This window comes from Lates calcarifer, linkage group LG5 (assembly GCF_001640805.2).
Source record: "Lates calcarifer isolate ASB-BC8 linkage group LG5, TLL_Latcal_v3, whole genome shotgun sequence".
NCBI lineage: Eukaryota > Metazoa > Chordata > Actinopteri > Centropomidae > Lates > Lates calcarifer.
The window spans coordinates 26,640,033-26,660,704 of record NC_066837.1 but is presented as its reverse complement, the minus strand read 5'-3'; the positions used below and the strand labels follow the sequence as shown (position 1 = coordinate 26,660,704).

Genomic DNA, 20,672 nt, shown 5'->3' with positions numbered 1-20,672 from the left:
TGGCAAATTGCACGAACAAACCAAACTAACAATCTGATCTGTGGACTAGTCTGTGATAACAAGAACATAGTGAGTTATAGAGACATATATGATCACTGCAATTATTCATTACAGACAGATGACACTGATCAGAAAAAAGTAATACTATTTCAGCAAAAAAAAATTGCTTTCCAATGGAACATATTAACCTTAACCCCACAGGAAATAAAATCCAAACTGGATGACTGGAATTCTCTCAAAATTAAGCTGAAAGAATTAATATCAATATAAATAATTTTAAAAAGGCTGACAATGTGAATGGTGGTCCACTAAACAAGCATTACACTGAGAATAAGAAATTAACCCTGGTGTCAAGACAGGAATTCTGTATGGACCAAGATGGACATGTACATTGATGAGAATCATTCACCAGAGGAGACAGAATACTGGCAGTCCATGATACAGCACCTCTTATAATACTGCTAAAGATAAAACCTAGATAGATCTGATGGAACAGTGTGATACACACAAGTGGACCATGAGAGGATGCAAAGGCACATATGAGCTCATCTTCCAATGAAGATGTTTTTGACCATTGAAAACAGTAAACCAGCAGGGTACAATAAATCCCAAGTCTTGAAGCCATAGGAACTACAGTAACAACAGGACTTAATTTATCAGTTGAACCTCTATGGCATATTTCATCAATATGTAATGTATATATATATATATATATATATATATATGTGTGTGTGTGTGTGTGTGTGTGTGTGTGTGTGTGTGTAAAATACTGTGTACCTCAGGGCTCTGCTCTTCTCTTTACTTCACCTCCTGACCAAATTATACATAGCTATGGAATTTATTTCCACTGTTAATCTGATTATACTCATAATTACACCAGTAACAGGCAATTCAAGGCTTACCTGGCTTCTGTAAAAGCTGGATCTTATTAAACTTCCTGCTTGTTATTTCTGAGAAATTTGAGATGCTGAGTATTAATCAGGAAACAGTATTTCTTGACAACTGTGGTTCCAGCCAAGAGTGCCACTTTTGATCCTCTCTTTCAGAAATCAACAGGACTGCCTTTCTCTGCCTACATACAGAGACCTGACTGACCTGACTTGAACTTACCTACAGCAGCACTGACAGTACCTGAGGGGAAAACTCAGTGCAATGAGGAAGGTGAGGTCCGTGGGGACGGCTCATTACTGAAGTCAGTGATGCAGCAAACATGAAACCCATTTTTATCATTCTCATTAATTAACAAGACATTAAAAAATGAATGCAGCCAGTGGCAGAGTAATTACAAAAAGGGAGACACATTGACACAGTTTTCTGTAAAATGTTATTAGACAGTGCAAGTGTGGAAATCAGTACATTTTGTTATTTTTAGTCAATCTTGAAATTAAGGAAGTAAGACATGACCATGAGGAGCCAAGTCACAGGGCAAACATAAATGAATTTGACACAAGTGCACTCATGTTCTCATAATTCAAGTTTAATGTTTTCAAAACATGTAAAGGCGCCATATTCTCATTAATCCAAACATGTACTTTTTACATAATTGCTCACATCAAGGTAAAGAGAAGATATGCAATGATGTCAGAGAAAGAAGCAGAGAGACAGACGAATGCGTTCAACAGTCAAGACAAACAGTTATAGCCCTCATTTGTCAATGAGATCTTGATGAAACATGTTCAGTGTTGATGCCTATGGCTTCAATCAAAGGTCCACTCTGCTTTCTAAGATATACACAATGAAAAGTGTGTCAAAGCAAAACTGCAAAACTGGAGTGTACAAGTGACAAGGAGTAGATAGACAGAGAAAAAGAGAAAAGGAAATAGAAGAGTAGTTAGGCCTGAACTGATGCTGCTTGTTCTTTCATTGGGTGAACCACTGAAGAATTGGAGATCATGGTGACAAAATAACCAGGTGAAGAAAGGTTAGTTGTGTGGTTCTAAACATGCTTCAGAGTGTGAAGAGGCCAAGTAAAGGAAAAACACACCTGCCCTAAAGGTCACAGGCAGTGTTTACACACATTTTACAGGCATTTCTTTTACGACACTTTTCCTAACATTCATTCTTTTACACCATCATACACACCTAATAGCCCTCAATCTGAAGAGGTCCTTTTTCCTCATTTAAGCATTTTATGTTATTGCAGTTAATGACATTTCGTTACCACATTTTAAGCCTCAACTTTTCATTTACAGTTAAAAACAAGCAGTTTCATGTATCAAAAACAACAACAGGCAGGGCCAGTATGTTCAGGAGAACACCTACATCTTATTTGTTTTTTTATTTTTTTTATTTGTTTGTTTGTTTTTTGCTGTCAGCTGCACTCAGTTACCATGGCAACAGCACCCAATGACTTTTGGCAATGGTGATCATTCCTGCCCTCTACAGGGAGTCTGATCTATGTGAAGTCATCAATGCTTATTAACCAAATTAACTGTATTAAAAAACCATTGCATGGATGCGTTGCATTTAGAAATGTTCATTCAATTCACAATCACTCATCTACTACACTGATGACCTTGAAAATATCAGATGTGTTTCTAAGTGATGCTTTACAAAGGCTAAAATGGTATTTATTGACACATGGCTCTTAGAATGGCTATTTCTTAATTTTAAATAATAGATCTGTAAACCCAATCACCAGGTGAGCATGCAGTAACACACCACACTGCTTCACTCCATCAAGTATTCATCTCTGAAAAACAGTAACAAAACTCCAACCAACACTAGCACATGTACAGTTTCATTATGTTGTCTACTGGCGCATCAACAAATGATAATCACAAAGTAACATTCATCCCTAATGCACACTGAAACCTACATCACTCTGAAAAAGAAGTAGCGAAAGATGGCAGTTCTGCCCAAATACACCACAACCCTCCAAATTCAGGCATTTCATTGGTTAGCGAGCGATAACCATTCAGTAGCACATTCAAAAATCAGTGACAAGGCATCTCCTTGACGACTTGATTTTGACTTGAGTTCCTCAATTGTGCAGATGCTGGACATAAAGCAAACTACCTCTGCTCATTCCAGGTGATGATTACTGGATCTCTGAATGTATAAGGATAATTAACCGTGCCCAGGAGAAAATTTGGTGAGTTAGTTTTGTTCCTGTCCTGACATAATGTTAACAGATAAAATAAGTGATAATGTTGATGCCACAGAGTTTAGCGGTTAACCGGCTCAGTTTGCCTGTCCTCCTGCCTGTACACAACAAAAAGGTCATCTGCAATCAGCACCCATGATCCACCACATACATCTTACTGATAAATAGAAATAATTCACACAGTAGAAAGTCAAACTTGTGTTATTGCTTCTAGCGGACTACTTCGCTAAGAGTCAGACCCAGGTCAAATAGTCAAATGCTTTTCAAGGTGTAATAAAGCCCTCGTGAGACAGATGGGGTGGGCTCTGCCACGTGAGACATTAAAATGATGCCACAAAGTTTATACAGCTACAGGAGAGCATCTCAACCATCCTGTCGACTGGCAACTTCACTCACAGCATCTGTATTGTCGTGATTCAGTGAGCTCCACCCACTCCATCAACTCCATACAGTTTGAAAACAAAATTATGTGCAGGTGATATTCAACCCAGGTCTAGTTTAGAGATCCCCCCCTGACCTATAAAGAGTTCAACAGATTAAACAAACCCCTCATGTAACAATATGGCAATTTTTGCAAGTCCTCAAATGTCCACGGGTAAGTTTATGTGTTGGTGGGGTTTTTTGTATGTAACAGCACATCCAGTCTTTTCAGCCGACGCACATGAATGAGGTATGCATCGTCTCATTACCATTTGTGTATGTAAATGCATATATGTAACACCGCCTCCAGTGTTGTTATCCGTTTCCGCCACTTCCAAAATATGAATATTGCTTCTTTCAGGTTCCTGTGCCATAAAAGGGCACCTCGACCCAACCCTCAGCCTTCAAACCTTCCCACCCCGCACGTTCATGATGCAAACAAACTTTCCAGTAATGTCCTGATTCAAACTGAGAGAAATATATGACCTTTGTGCAAAAATCAGCCCTTTAAATTGAACACAGTCTTTTTTTTTTTCCTTTTTGCCTCAGATTTGTTTAATTCTTTGTCTTCTGTTTGTGCAAGCATGCTTCAGTTCCACAAAGACTGGCTGTGCAATAGGAACAGAGTCCAAAGACAAAGGGTGGTGGTAGGGGTGGGTGTCAGAAGAGTTGGCTTTGGTGTTGATGGTAAGGGCAGTCAAAGGGAGAGGGAGTTGTGGGGGATTGAAGTCTTCCACCTCCATTTTCTACCTGGAGATCATTGAGCTGGACTGTGATTGGCTAGAGGAGGTGGTGGCGGCGCTGAGCTGGGAGAAGCCGCTGTGGCTTGACTCCAGGCTGGTCATCGAACCCCTGAGAGAAGAGACAGAGACCCAGATGACATGTGAGGACGGACACAGACACAAACACAGACACACACACACGCACACGCACACGCACACGCACACTTCAGCTAATTTGTATGCAACACCTGAGCAACCCCAGTCTGCCAGTGAACGCATTCTGTGTGCACACCTCGTGCTCACGATGCAGAACCATGCAGTCAAACCTACTGGAGGAAAATTAATTCACACTGTGTGGCACATGTACAGTTGGGCCCATAAGTTCACATACCCTGGCAGAATTTGTGACTTCTTGGCCATTTTTCAGAGAATATGAATGGTAATACAAAAACTTTTCTTTCACTCATGGTCAGTAGTTGGGTGAAGCCATTTATTATCAAACAATTGTGTTTGCTCTTTGTAAATCATAATGACAACAGAAACTACCCAAATGACCCTGATCAAAAGTTTACATACCCTAGTTCTTAATACCATGTATTGCCCCCTTTAACATCAATGACAGCTTGAAGTCTTGTGGTAGTTGTGGATGAGGCACTTTATTTTCTCAGATGGTAAAGCTGCCCATTCTTCTTGGCAAAAAGCCTCCAGTTCCTGTAAATTCTTGGGCTGTCTTGCATGAACTGCACATTTGAGATCTCCCCAGAGTGGCTCAATGATATTAAGGTCAGGAGACTGAGATGGCCACTCCAGAACCTTCACTTTTTTCTGCCGTAGCCAATGACAGGTTGACTTGGCCTGTGTTTTGGATCACTATCATGTTGGAACGTCCAAGTACGTCCCATGTGCAGGTTCTGGGCTGATAAGTGCAAAGTTTCCTCCAGTATTTTCTGATAACATGCTGCATTCATCTTGCCATCAATTTTGACCAAGTTCCCTGTGCGTTTGTAGCTCACACATCCCCAAAACATCAGCGAACCACCTCCGTGTTTCACAGTAGGAATGGTGTACCTTTCATCATAGGCCTTGTTGACTCCTCTCCAAATGTAATGTTTATGGTTGTGGCCAAAAAGTTCAATTTTGGTCTCATCACTCCAGATAACTTTGTTCCAAAAGTTTCGAGGCTTGTCTCCATGCTGTTTGGCGTATTGTAAGCAGACTGCTTTGTGGCATTGGTGTAGTAATGGCTTTCTTCTGGCGACTCGACCATGCAGCCCATTTTGCATCTTGAAACAGTCACCACTTTTTTTCAGCGAGTCCTGTATGTCAGCTGAAGTTATTTGTGGGTTTTTCTTTGCATCCTGAACAATTTTCCTGGCAGCTGTGGCTGAAATCTTTGTTGGTCTACCTGACCGTGGCTTGGTTTCAACAGAATCCCTAATTTTCCACTTCTTAGAGTTTGAACACTGCTGACTGACATTCTCAATTCCTTGGATATCTTTTTATATCCTTTTCCTGTTTTATACAGTTCAACTACCTTCTCCAGCAGATCCGTTGATAATTCTTTTGCTTTCCACATGACTCGGAATCCAGCAATGTCAGTGCAGCACTGGATGAAACATGCAGGGGTCTGTCAGGAGCCCAGAAACTCGCTGACCTTTTATACACACACATTGATTACAAGCAAACAGATCACAGGTGAGGATGGTTACCTTGAGTAGCCATTTAAACCCTGGTGTGTCAATTTGTGTGTATGTTATCAGGCCAAAACTTCCAGGGTATGTAAACTTTTGATCAGGGTCATTTGGGTAGTTTCTGTTGTCATTATGATTTACAAAGAGCAAACACAATTGTTTGATAATAAATGGCTTCACCCAACTACTGACCATGAGTGAAAGAAAAGTTTTTGTATTACCATTCATATTCTCTGAAAAATGGCCAAGAAGTCACAAATTCTGCCAGGGTATGTGAACTTATGGGCACAGTTGTAACATTCAGGCTCTGCCATAGGCTGCAAAAACCAACAATGTGTAGGGAAAGAGAATTAGGATATGTGTAAGAGGAAATTAATATCAAAATGTTAAATACATTGCTTAATCCAGTAAAACAAAAAAATACAAAACTAGAATACTTTCTGGAAACAGGTTGATTTCCTGCTGAAGATCAGGTTGTTTTGTTGAGGACAGAAGCAGATCCACATGCAATTCTAAAAAGCTTTGGGTAATATTGCTTCCTTGAATGTTTGAAGACTTAGCTGCTTATGGCAAAACATGAATGTTTTTCCTTTTTATTGATCCTTTCTTCATTTGCATTTTTGCACATTTGCATGAATAAGTAAAAATAAGTTTTGTCAAAGTACATGTAGAGTAGAGGCTGCTTGGTACATTTGTTTCGGATCAAAGACTCAACGTGTAATTTTTTCCAATACTTTTCATGAAACCCATGTCTACAATGTACCATATACACTCAGTTGGCAGTTTATTAGGTACACCTAGCTAAAACTAATACAGTCTAACATAACAGTCCTGCTTTAGTTTGTGGTGCTGATGAGTTTTAATGTGTTATACAGGCAGACGTTTCCTTTATTTTGTGCACCCAAATTATATCAGTGAGGCCTAATAACAAGGACCTCTCTGTTTAATGCAATACAGTTAAATAGTACCAGAAACTGCTAGCTGCCAATCGAAACTGAACATTATAACCTTCATGAAGGAAAATTTACTGCATGACTGTTGTACTGGACTGCATTAGTTTTAGCTGGGTGTTTCTCATAAACTGACAGCTGAGTGTATGCTACATAATGCATGACTATGATGTCACTATGGCATCTAATACTTAACCTTGGAAAGTATTATGTAGAGCAGCAACACTACAAGTACATTTATTTTGGAATAATCACTTGCAACTGGCTGAGCCTATAAAATATTAGAAAATACTGAGGAAAAACTCACACACAAAACAATAATATAAAACTGCAAAACGAGTATCATCAGACCATCACATCTGAGGTGCTGGAATCATACAATGCATTTTTGCTACATGAATGACTTACATGATTCCTTCCTGTGACTAATTTTTGTAGTCATAGGACTCATAATTTCAGTAGCAGTATTATTATCATATTTGTAAAGCTTTGTTGTTATTAGCCATCCTATTGGAGTGGTTTAAACCTGGAGGCTGGAAGCCACCAAGGGGTTACCTGACTTATTATTACATAAAATTCCTGGGTAAAAATTGAGTAAGATTGGATACTTTTACCTCTTCAGGCTTCTCAAAATCCTTTCAATTTTAACCATTCCTTACAATTCAATAGATCTGAGATTGCACTACTTATAACTATGTCCACATGAATACAAAGGGGTCACAGGCAAAAAAAGGTTGGGAACCACTGTCCTATTGCATTACAAATGCTTGGTATGTGATTATAGGTAGCTGTGGAGCTACCTATAATACATGACAGACACAGCAAAAGGAAGGGTTACCTACATTTCCTTAGTTCAGACTGGAGTTTCAGATACTTAAATCTAAACCAAATGTGCAAACTATTACCAAAACATCCAGTTAAACGTTACTAGAATGAGTTTGATGGTGATCTCAAGTCTGTTTTAGAAGGCTAAGTGAAACAGCAGATGAGATTCAGTAGTTTGGTAGTACACATGGATGAGTATAGAAAAACAAATACAAATGCCAGGAAATGTCTTTGGATGTAGGTAAAAAAAGTGCATGTGTTGGGGTGTGTGCCTGTGTGTGAGTGTGTTCTTCTTTATACAGCAGTTGACCAGAGGTGTGTGGAACATCTAACTCAATTGAAGATTCCTAATATTGTTAGTCATGCAAGCAAGGTGACTGAAGCCAGCAAGTTAGACTGTAGTCACAGTGCAAAGATACTTTCTTCAGTGTGAAGGAAGCAACAACGTCCTGTTAGCCATTGCTAAAAAAATATGAATTGAGAACAAAAACAGATGCAAACAAGAATCTTTGCTGCATCAGAAGCATGACTGCCATGGAGGGGGCATTCAGATTAGCAGCCAAAAGTAGTGATGATGGCGAGCTAGTGCTAAAAGAAAAGGGGCAAACACTGAGCCACTTACAAACTCTGCACATCACAGCAAGCCGTTCTTCACAGGAAGAAGACAGAGCAGGAGGGAGGGGGGGGTTGTGAGCGATAGAACAGGAACAGGACCGGATTGGACAGAAAAAGTTGAGTTAAAGGAGTTTCCGAGGGAAGGAAAGCATCCTCATCTCAAAACACTTGGCCTAAAAAAAAAACTCATGATGCTCTTAAGGCATTTCATAAGGTAATTTTAGCAACATTAGAGATTTAATCATACGTGTCACTATGTGGTAGGTTGTAGAGGGGGAAAACTGAAAGAAGACAGGAGTGAAAAATGAACAATCATACAGGAATAATGTTTGAAATTAAAACTATCACAACATCATGGTAAAACACCTTAACACATCAATAATATGAATACATACACACTACACGGACACAAATGTATGTTTTTGCCTTTCATTCATTTGCACACATACACACACACACAGAGAGCTACTAACCTGAAGTCCTCAGAGCCCAGCACCTCGGTATAGTACATGACTTTACACTTGTGCGAGGAGACCTGCAGGGTAGCTAGCACGTCGTCCACTCGGGGCAGGTTGGTGGCCGAGCAGGCCGGCATGTTGTGGAACTTCCACTGGAGGATATAGAAACCTGGCCATCGCGTTATATGAGACCCCTGAGGAGAAGACACCAGCAAGGTCAGTGACAGAAGGGCAAAAATCAATCTGAAAACATTATTTTAAAGCACATTATGTTGTTGATGGTCCTGGATTCTCACTTGCACGCTCTCTCCCTCCTTGCAGGTGAGTGGGGATTCCACCATACTGTAATCTTGCCCCAGCGTCCATGACTTGTCGATAAGTTGGACGTTGTTGCCGCCCGGCGAGGTGATGCCGTGGGCTCCCAGTGGGTCTTTCCGTGGTGGCTGAGGTGCCCGCTTGGAGTGGTAGATGTTGAAAACAACATCGCCTTTGCACACATCAAAGTCCCAGGTGATGACTGAGGAGGCATCGATTATTTCTATCAGCAGCTGGTTGGAGGAAGCACAAGAGGTAGAGAACACAGAAATTTTAAGTAAGAGATGTTTCAAGAGAGAAAGACAAGAACCACACAAGAGAAAGACTGTGTCATTTTCTTTAGCTTTTCTTTGTAAAGTTGTGTACTTAAACTCATACTGTTCTATTATTTTCATGTCGCTCCTTATATCTGTGTAACACCTAACTGTGATAAAAAAAGACAAATCAGTGAGAAAGCTGTGAACAGCCGTTTGTGATGTGATTATCACAAAATCAAAACTGCTTCCAGAAGGGTTATTATGTATGACGATGCATCTGTCCATGAGGTATAGATTATGTAACATGACAACGGCAGCAGATTATGTTTCTAAGTGATGCTATATTTGGTCTGCATCTGAATTCAAAAACACTAAGTCATTTATATGTTCCAACCACTAGGTGGCAGACCTTTCAAAAAAAACTTCTATCAGCAACCTCATACTAGCTCTCTGTTGTCCTGCCCTACATTCATGTAAAACATCACCACGGGCTTATCACTTCTCATTTTGGTGCTCTGTGTACAGCCTCACCTCGTGTGGAGCTCCCTTAAAGATGCTAGCGCTTTGGTAGATTGTCTCCGTCCACAGACGGACATCCTCATTCTCGAGCTCCTCAGCTGTGCGGTACATGGACTTGGGAACCAGGCCCCCTTCTGGTACCTCACACTGCAGAGAAAAAGCATGCATGCACATGGAAAAAAAAGCACAGTGAATTGGGTCAGTAAAGGGGAGATCTCAGTGTGGACTGTATTGTGTCGTGCCCCAGAAAGTTCAGATTCAAAATTAAATCATATTCTTAAAAAAAATATAACCTACAAGTTTAAATCTTCATCAGACACTCACCATGCACTCTCCTCCCAGAAAGTCAGGGATGATCTCTTTGTCAATGTAGTCCACTAGACCTCCAGGACCCTGGTAGTCATTGCCTGCATAGATGAGGAACTTCTTGCGGGTGTTTTCATCAATGAATGGACTCACCTAAGGTCAGAGGGAGAAGCAGATATAGGTCATAGACAGATCAAAATGGTTACGCTGCAAAAGTTAATGCAAAAATGTATGACCTCATAGCAATAACGGGAACTGAGCAGAGTTTTTGTGCTTTGTGTGGTTGTACAAAGAGTCACCTGTTTGTAAAGCTTGTTGTTCTAGTTTCCTGTGATGTAGTGATATTTATAATGTTCTCTGTGTGAAAATGCGGATGGACGACACATTACTGTAAGAAAAGGGCAACATATTGTTCGAGCTAGTGTGCATCCCTCCTGGTTCTCACCAGTGTCCAGAGGACAGGGAAGACTCTGGGGGCTCTCAGGATCAGCAAGCGTCCCAGTGTCTCTGGGTAGTTGGCCTCCACGACCTCGATGATCCTCAGCAGCGCCTTGACTCCTGGTCGCCACAGGTGACGCATGTTCAGCCCTTCCAGATCCACCAGACACGTCCAACAGCTTCAGAAGAGGAAGCAAGAGGATTAGAGTGTGGATAAATGAGCCATAGACAAACACTCACTCTCACACACACAACTGGGCTGCAGCCTCTTTCTGACCACTTAGCACCTGTCACCCTGAAGTGAAGCTTAAGCGGTGATGGCAGTGCTTGCTAATTCTGGACCCCCTCCACCTCCTCCTCCATGTCTTCCCCATCACTCTATCTGTTCTGGCTGAGAGCTGTGACGTGACAGCCATTCATAGTTCACATGCCTTCCTGTGTGGCTCTTATCCCAGCCGCCTCCTCCTGTTTGAGAGTGCTGACAGATGACAGATTCCATCTCCGTTCCCTCTCTCTAACTCTCTCCATCGCCATCTGAAGCAGTGCACGCAGAAACCTTGTGCATTCTTTCCATTTTGAGGGAGAAAATACTGTGTGCGTGTGAGTTTGTGTGTGTGTGTGTGTGTGTGTGTGTGTGTGTGTGTGTGTGTAGCCCTGTGTCCAGGCCACCATTGCTGAACTGAATCCAAATAGCTTGTATTCTGCTTAATGAAAAAGAAGACTAATGTTATATAAAATATATAATTTCCTATGTTCCACAACCCTGCCCTTCTATTGATCTACGACCACATCTAAAGCTTTTAATATAGTTTTACTGAGAAATTAGGTACAAGTAATTATTATTTTAGATAGATATATATCGCTAGATATATATTTTTTTTCAACTAATAACTGCTGTATTCTTGTACTCTAGCAACATTGTATCTGCTGCTGATGGCAGAGAAACATGCAAAAGTCTCTGTCAAGTGAAGGGGTTCATTTATATAGCTATAATCAGATATCGTATTTTGATGTATGTAAAACTAGGTAATAACTGACACACACTCTCTCCCTCCTCTTCATCTTCCGTGTACAAGCTGGGCACCAACATAAAAACACAAAAGTCCACTAACTAGTTTGCTTTGTCTGTTCTGGGCTACTATAGAAACATGGTGGCACAACATGGCAGACTCCATAGAAGAGGACCCACTCCCTATAAAGATTGAAATGGCTCATTCTAAGAGAATGGAAACAGATGATTAGATGATCATACACTAATAAAAACATACTTACATATATTATATTCCATTTTTGCCAATAGATCCCTGTGATTTTGCACCCTGGTCCTTTAATTGTCACTTTGTTCTCTGTCTTGTCTGACACCCTGTCCTCTGTGTATCCTTCGCACCCTCCAGTACATTTGCTTAGCTTTACTCTTATTCCAATTTATAATCTTTATTGCACTCTAGTGCTTTTGCTTCAAGAGCATGTCCCTCTGCTAAAAAACCTATGATAATGTATTTAGTTTAGTTCATAAAAAGTCAAAAATAGTGAAAATACCCATCACTAGCTTGCAGTGCTCCAGATCAAACAATATTCAGTTTAAGCAGAAAATCCACTACTGTTATGAAGGGTTACCTGATGGGTCGACCAAACACCTTGGTGTTCTCCTCACAGCGTCTCAGACCCTCCTCATTGATAGAAAGCACCTACAATGACACAATATGAACATTTCAAGCATTTGTCTCTCACTCTCGTAGCATGACTTACAGTGAGTGTAGCATTATAAATAAGCAGACTATTTATACATGCCCTATACTGTATACCGCTATTAATACACTTGTCAGGACATGCCACAGCACATTAATTCCCTAACCTGTAATCCAACCACCAAATGCCTGACCTATAAACTTATAAACCTACACTGACACATGCAAAGTTAAAGTGCAATGCAGTTTGTGTTACTTACATGTCTGAGCAGAGACTCCTCTCCGAGGGCACGGACCAGCCCTTTAGTGTCCATCTGGCCCAGCCTCAGGATGTACAAAGGACGACCATCTAGAAGAATAAAACAAATATTTACATGATCTATCACACTGTTTACATTCTGCGAGGCAGCATTTTAAGTGGAAAGGTCTGCATTGTTTGCCTGACTGTTCTTCTGTTGTGCAAGACAATAAGTGACTATGTACACAGAGAAATGCTTTCATGTTGATGCCGTACAAATACTTGTGGAGAGAATGAACGGAGAAGATAAAATGTTCACTGATGTGGGAGCATAAAAGCCACTTACGTTTGATTTATATTGTCAACATTCTTTTGTAAATAACAAATCCACAGCACGCACCCAAATGAAGAATGTGACTGTGTGTGAGTGTGTGTAAGCTACTTGGGTAACCAAGTAGTGCCAACAAATTGGCCTCATATTTAATTCACATCCATGGCTGAGGGCTGTGGGTTGCTAAAAATGACTTTGGTGTGTGTGTGTGTGTGTGTGTGTGTGTAACTTAAGAACTGTCTTTGACAGCAGATGCAAATCTACCTCTGTCATGGTGGTGCCAGCCCCCGGTGTAGTAGTCCTGGAGGACCTGCGGTGAACTCCAGGTCTCAAGCAGATAGTCCACCTGGTGCTGCTTCCTCCAGGTCAGCGACTGACACAGGATTTCACGGGCTTTGTCCATATTGAAGTCCCTGGCCCGCAAGAAACGCAAGATGTGCTCGTCCTTTGGGATCTGGGTGGTTAGGGGAAAAGTGTTTGGCTGTAGTTCATTTGTGAACAAATAACAAAAGCTCTCTTATCTTTCACAACACTGCTAATGTCACTGTCAGTTTGCTAATCATAGCAAATGGCAGCACAGTTACCCATATTAGCATGTAAAAAGTAGCTGGTAGCTGACTAAAATAGCAGACTAAAATATGACTCAAAATCTGCAAAAACTTCACTTTTTGTGTTGTATGCATCTGCAGATGTCCCTTATAATGACAAAATATGGAGGAGGAAAAACAGTACACTACCTTTCCCTTGTGCGTCTCCTGCAGCCATTTGCGAAGTCTGATCAAACAGCTCTCCTGCAGGGGGGTCAGGTCGCCTAGGTAACGTTTGATATAGTCTGCATCTAGCTTGTCTGCAACACAAAAACCAACAATTAAATAATTCAGCCAAACAAGATTTTCACTCCTGTAAAATAATAATAAAAATATAACAAGTACTGGTATCCATTTTTGAATCATCTCTGGGAACAGACCTTCAGGTGTACCAGCCAGGATCTCATTTAGGCTGTCTGCCTGAAGTGCGCTGCTGTCCTGCTTGGCATCCTGAGAGGTGCTGTCCTTGGCGTTGGCGGGCAGTGGAATAAAAACGGCGGGTGTGACTGCAAGTTTGGGGAGGTCAGGTGGGCTGGTGGAGAGGCTGGTTGGCCTGGGGGGAGGCAAGGAACAGGGAGGAGGGTGTCCAGCGGGGCACGTGGGTGATCCCCTCATCGTCTAGCTCCTTCAGGTAGTACTCAATAATTTCTTTTCCCTGTGAGGAATACAAGTGAGCATGATTTCACCTATGCTCCAGGAAACCTCTCAACGCAAGTTCACATAACACATTAATGTGAATTTGGTATTATCCATGCAGCACCACTTATGCTGCATTTTGCAACTAAAAACCGTTGCAAACTTGTACAAAGAAAATATGTACATGTCATCACTTGATGCAACAACGCACACACCTTGTTGATACTGCTGGCATATTGCTTCATAGCAATCTTTTCCACTGTGCTCTCAAAGCCGAAGAAGGACTTGATGTCCAGGCTGGCGCTCTGCTCAAAGCATGTCCAGTCCTCATTCTCCGGGTGAACCTGTATCAACACATACAAGCACATGCAGTATTATATACTGTACACACATGCAGAAACAAGATGACCATGTTACTATGGTAACTACACACCCAGCTTCACTTGGTGATGACGCACACAGAGAGCAATTTTCGCACTGTGGAACTGTCAGTGGGAGTGTGTGTGTCAGTCTGTCCATATAAAATTAGCCAGCCCTTTACACATCAGCAGTTAAACTGCATGCCAACATGCAGGAATGCACATATTTCTGGTGTGTGATGTTAAGGTTTTGTTTGGAAATCTCAACCATAGAACAGAGTGTCACTGGATTAGCTGGTCAGTATCCTTCAATATAAAGCACAATTATTTTCTACCTATCTTTCAGCTGATTCTAGCACTGCTGTGGCAAGCTCTACAGGGGTGGTGCTTGATGATTAAAAAAAATCACCACAGAAACATTTCACTGTCATTTTGGTATTATCTATGTATATTTTATAGTCAAAGTTAAATTCATGTTGAGTCAGGCTACAGCATCATTAATTTTGGAAAGAAGTCAAGAGTTAAATGCTTTCTGAAGGCAGTGTTCTGGTAGCTTCATTACTCTTGGCTACCAAAACATTACAGCTTAGGCCAGGTCCATTAGCTCAGTCCAACTGAACTGTCCATCCCAGTTACTGTTAGCACAGAGTGCTAAAGCACACTAGTAAGAACCTCTGTGCAGCTTTGGACTTAAAATTAGTACCTAGTTGGTTGGAGGCTAATATAATGTGCATGACCTCATTAACTCAGGGCAGATATGGATACAATGCACAGAAGTTGAGCTGGTAAGAAAAAGGAGGACATGCATGCTGGTTTCAGGTCAACATGCTTGGTGCTAGTCTAAATATGGCATTCTCTGCAGGGAAGGAGGGAATAGAGGAAGCACAAACATTAACATGGGTGTGCTGGCGGCAGCTTGCCACCCAGCAGCTAAACAACAGCATCACAGAATGTGTGTGTGTGTTTGCTCATTTGTCTGTGTGGATAACTGATTCTGTATAACACAATGGGTTGAGCATCACATAAACAAGCAGGGTCAGGGTTTGATTTACCCTCTGGGTGCCCGTGTGCTAAATATATACACACTCTTGTTATGACCTGCTTTTGGATCAGCAGTGTAGATGCTACTGACCGAATAGCAGCAGGTCTCATGGATGATAACCCTGTTGGAGAAGGTCTCATTATGGGACTCAATGTGCAGCGTCCTCTCCTTTCGGTTCAGTGTATTTTTCTGGATGAAGTAGATGTAGTCCACACCAGCAATCTGCAAACCACACACACAACAAGCCATGTTACAAAAAGCTAAACTAATATGTTTATTAGAAATTAAAAATCTCAAAAATTATTATAGTTTTTTTTTTTTTTTAAGTTGTAAACAAATGAAATAGCAACTGATGTACAACATACCCTTTTGAGCAGGCGTGGGGCATCCACATCCAGGGCACAGCGGCGCTCAATCCTGTGGGTGGATCCATCTTCACTCGTCTCTTCTTTCATGACGTCACTCGCCACAAAAATGGGGATGAGGTGACAGGTGGGGAATCGGCGCTCATAGGCCTGAAAGAGGAAAGAGAAACATCATTGTTAGTTAACAACAGTGGTTTTCGATCTGGGAAGAGATCTTTTAGGTTTCGCGTTTCATTCTAGTGAATGAAGTAGAAGGAAAAGAATACAGGTTTCAATAACTCCAGTGTCATCTCTATAAATTCTGCACAAAAGGCAGACAATAAAAGGGTGGTTGAGACAAGATTGTGATAACAAAAGGGGTATATTGTCTTCAGTGTATTAATGGTGGCAGTTGAATGGGTTTTTGATAAAGCAAGCAACAAATGTTTCCATATTTTCAGTAGATTATCAAATGTCACCAGTAAAGACACTATTTACTTCATGAGAAAATGCTGAAAAGGCTGAAAACACAAACTAAACAAAAACTAACTAGGCTGGTGCCTAACATCATGTGGCTGAGATGCCCCACTACACACTTTTAACATTTAAAAGTGCTAAAGTGAGAGTAGTATCATCTTTAAAAAAAAAACAAAAAAAACACCCAGCTACAATTAGTCTTGTTCTGTCAGCTTACATACAATTAATCAGAAAAAAGTTAAGAATTCAAGTACTGAGCTATGAGGGCCAGAAGAATTTGAAGAGGTGGACAGAGAACAGCTCTGTGCAGCAAACAAGAGAGAGACCAAACAACAGCTCCTTTAACTTTGCACCATTCCAAACTTCTCGCTCGAGTTAAGCCACAGGAGAAGCACTTTTTAATTCCTTTACAACAAAGGACTCGATACACAATAACAGGCTCTGCGCCTGAGGGCAACAGTGTGTCTCCAAATAATGTGTTCTCATAAATGCAAAGCATAGGCAAAAGCTCAGCTCTTGTAGAGAGGCCAGCCAGCTGTTATGCAACTGGGCCGCGGCTGGCACAATGTGCAGCTGAACCACCTATTTCTTCCTTTCCTTTATCAGCACCATCCTCCCATCTTGGATCAGAATGGCCTGACTGCATAACTGACAAGTCCAAACACGACGTGATGTTCATGATAAAGTTAGTCATAACACTGAGATAGTCTGAGACTCTTATGTCATGTATCCGTGCTGCACACACCAACAGGATATTTCCCCATTTTTTAAAAGATTATGTAAATCCATCTTAAACTTGAGTCTCCAGGATATGAAAGAATGCGTTTACTTAAGCGTAAATGAGTGCCAAATCGACCTCTTCATCAATAGGAACATAGACTGGAAATATACAATATGACTGAAAATGAGAGAGCCGACTGAGATTTACACATGAGCGAGAGCAGGGACAGACTATACAAGATTAACTCAGAGAATGGATGCTTCTCACAAGACTTTTGGGGTCGGCTGAGTTAATGTCAGCTGAGCCTTGCTGATAAAAGTGCTGTGTTCAGTAGCGCATAGGACAACCCACATGTCCTCAAGGTGCTATGAAAACCATGAGAAAAGGAGATTAGTGTGAAATAATAATAATGAATTTATAAATAATAATAATAATAACTTGATAATAAAATTCAACAAATCTGAACACAAAGTTGAAGTTAGATGTTGTTAACCAGAGCCACTTGAAATGACTGGTCCATTTGTTTGTCACTGTTTAGAAACATTTCATCTTTATGACTATATTTCCACATGGACAAACAAACACAAGAGTGGGTTTAGACTGTTTAGTATTTTGAGCAGCAGCAGCCATTGTTTTGTGTCTGATTGGGCAGACAGCAGGGTTCAGCAGCTCCTGGCATACCACTGCCGGGCTACTGAACCACTCAACTGCCTACTGTCCACAGACAAGAGTGAATTCTGAGCTCTGTTTTTTAGCCCCGATGCTCTGGAACACTGGGTGCAGGCTTTGTACTGCTGTCAGCAAAACAGCACTGACTGTAAACATTAGTTTCACCCATTAAAAACAACCATGCGTCAACAAAAAACCACACACCACCACAAATGCCATGTCCTGTCCAAAACACCACTGGCTATCACTCAAACAATGCACTCACATACTGTACAAAAATACAGGGTTTGCTTTACAGTTGTAATGAACCAATTCTATCATGAACAAAACAGACAAAACTAAACAAACAACACACCTTTTATCTGCCCCCTGCACACAGAAAATAGCCTGACTGTTTTTAGTATAAAGAAAAAAAAAAAGGAAGGTCATGATACCAGCTTATTCTTGAGCTTATACTTTAAGGGAATGCTGTGAGGTTTTTCAAAGTACACACACAGAGCCAATCTGTTCACATCTAATCATCTGACTAGCTCCTACTTTTACCAGTAAAATTAGTATTACTCTGAAAGTTTTGACCATCAAGAAAACAAAACTTTGATTCAAGTTTTACTGTGAATGAATCCTGGGTTTGAAGCTTACCAACTATTCACTGCAATTAGTGTCAGACGCGACTTTTGTATACATATTAGGGCTGAACGATTTATCGAAATTGAACTAATGCGATTTGCAAACCGCAAAGACTGTGATTATTTTTACAACAGAGAGTCAGTGGATGCATCCTTACACTTTTTTTTAGCTGCCTCACAGAGCAACAGGCTGTAAACTTCACAACCAGATCTTGTCTTACAATGACCAAACCACAAAACTAACTGTGGAGTTAGATACTTGAAGAAAACAGAGAGCAGAGCAACAGCACGATGCAGGCAGTGTGAGTCGCTCTGTATACTAGTTGCAAGAATGAACACAGCTAAAGCTGAAACTACCGGTGATATGACGAGTTAAAAGCAGCTGACAGTGTCAACAGGCCAGCAAGAGAGATAAGTGAGCTGTGACCAAGGTGCAAACTTTGTCTGCAGTGTTTCTGCTATGCATATTTTGTAGTGGCGGCTCGCCACTAGAATATTATTGCTGCCGATATTATAAAGTTGCGAAATACCCAGTCAAGTCGAGAAGGAGAGAGAGAGAAAGAAGAGAAAAAGAGAATAATGGTAGAATGAACTAGCTAACTTATTTGTTTTTTCTGGACAATCTGTGAGTTTTAATCAGCTGTGTCTGTCTCTACCGGCTCTCTGTGTGCCTGTCAGTCTCCTGTCATTCCCCCTCAGTGTATGAGCATTTGAAAAATCACCACAGGCAGTATTAGTTAGTATACAGAGCAGTTAATATTTCAATAATATCTTTAATGGTAATGCTCCATCACATGTTTTACATGTATATACTGAATCCTGGACTGAAGCCTGACTTTCAAAATTATATCACGAATCAAATCGTAATTGCAATATCTGTCAGAAAAATCCCTATTAGATTTTTTCCCAAAATCATTCAGTCCTACTAAAAGATACTAATTTTGAAAATGAATTACAATAATTGAAAATTATGCCTTTTAACAAACATACATTACTGCATCATAAATATTTTGTTACATTAATCTCTGAAGTTCTTGTCTTTTTTTAACTCTACCAACCAAGTACCAAGGTTTAGCAGCATTTCAGTGGCTGTTTACACAAGACCTTGTTTGAGCCAACAAACCATGAGGCTACAGTCTATCAGGATGCGTTGACTCACCTCTAACAGGATCATGTCTACATTCATGTTGACACTCTATAGAGAACCTTCTTCTGTTGTGAAGTGTTTTGTAGGCATAACACACAGCTGAATACAAGTAAAATAACACTGACTCAATATTCAGGTCATTTGGCATCGATCCAGATAATTACGGAAGTCTACACTGACCTACAAAGGAATGCTGAGGAATAGTGTGGACATGTGTAACACTTAAAGAGTATTCCATTAAGACATTTTTTCATTATCTTTTCTGCTTCCCCACCAGTATGGAGATAAATGGTGACCTGGAACCTTGAATTCAGATGAGATAATGGACACATCATTACATGTCAGGTGTGCCAAAAATAAACAGAAAGCTATAGCTTCATAACAATAAGCTGTATACCTGACATCTGCGATGCTCTATTCATTTCCAGCCAACACTGAAACCTGATTTCCACGAAACTTCTTAGTAAGCAGCCAAAGCAGCAGTTTGGCAACAAACATAATTATACATGACACCACCCTTTCACGTAGTCGGCCTTTGGGATAAGGAACAGGCACTGATGATATATCAACCCAAACAGCCATGGTAACCAAACTCCTCCACAGTAAATAATCATGTATCCTCATGTGTCCTCTGTCCTTTGCTTCAACTCTTTCCTGGAACATGTTAGCACACTGAGACAAAATATAGCAAAACAAAACCTATCCCAGTTTCCAGACTAGCTCAAAAACCACTGCATGGGTAAGAAAGACTGGGAGAACATCGCCTCCCAGTCTCTATGGTGATAGGAAATGTTCAGACACACCTCAGCTGGCCAAACCATGAGTAATGGTTTCTGGAATTTGGCTGGAGATTTTATGTGCTTTCCAGGGGCACATGAGAGAAAATATAAAAACAATACATGGAGTCTTGAGCCTTTCCTGCAAACAGAGAAAACATTTCCCATCTGGACAAAAGGCACTGTGGATAAGGACATGGGTATGGAAAACAAGACCTGTTCTGCTCAGGAAGGGAGATTCAGGAAATCCAGTAGTTCCAAAGGAATACATAACATACTTTAGGACTACAAAGGGCTGCATGCTGCATGTATACGTGTAAAGTACTACAGGCCAAGAAAACAAGAGTACTGGCAGGCTGCCCAGCTATTATCTGGTTTAAACTATTGGCATAAAAAACCAAACTTAAAT

General features: G+C 40.8%; 1 protein-coding gene across 1 annotated transcript in view; it reads right to left on the bottom strand.

The window, feature by feature from the left end:
• Positions 1–1,456: 1,456 nt before the first annotated feature.
• The window catches only part of si:dkey-237i9.1 (SEC14-like protein 1), a 33,057-nt gene continuing 13,841 nt past the window's right edge, over positions 1,457–20,672 (bottom strand). Inside the window, 15 exon segments of the mRNA XM_018678514.2 lie at positions 1,457–4,378; positions 8,803–8,981; positions 9,084–9,335; positions 9,891–10,025; positions 10,203–10,337; positions 10,630–10,801; positions 12,240–12,310; positions 12,571–12,659; positions 13,144–13,333; positions 13,617–13,726; positions 13,847–14,036; positions 14,038–14,121; positions 14,318–14,446; positions 15,594–15,725; positions 15,869–16,018. Coding sequence (XP_018534030.1) covers positions 4,273–4,378; positions 8,803–8,981; positions 9,084–9,335; positions 9,891–10,025; positions 10,203–10,337; positions 10,630–10,801; positions 12,240–12,310; positions 12,571–12,659; positions 13,144–13,333; positions 13,617–13,726; positions 13,847–14,036; positions 14,038–14,121; positions 14,318–14,446; positions 15,594–15,725; positions 15,869–16,018 — 2,124 coding nt within the window. The 3' untranslated portion in view covers positions 1,457–4,272.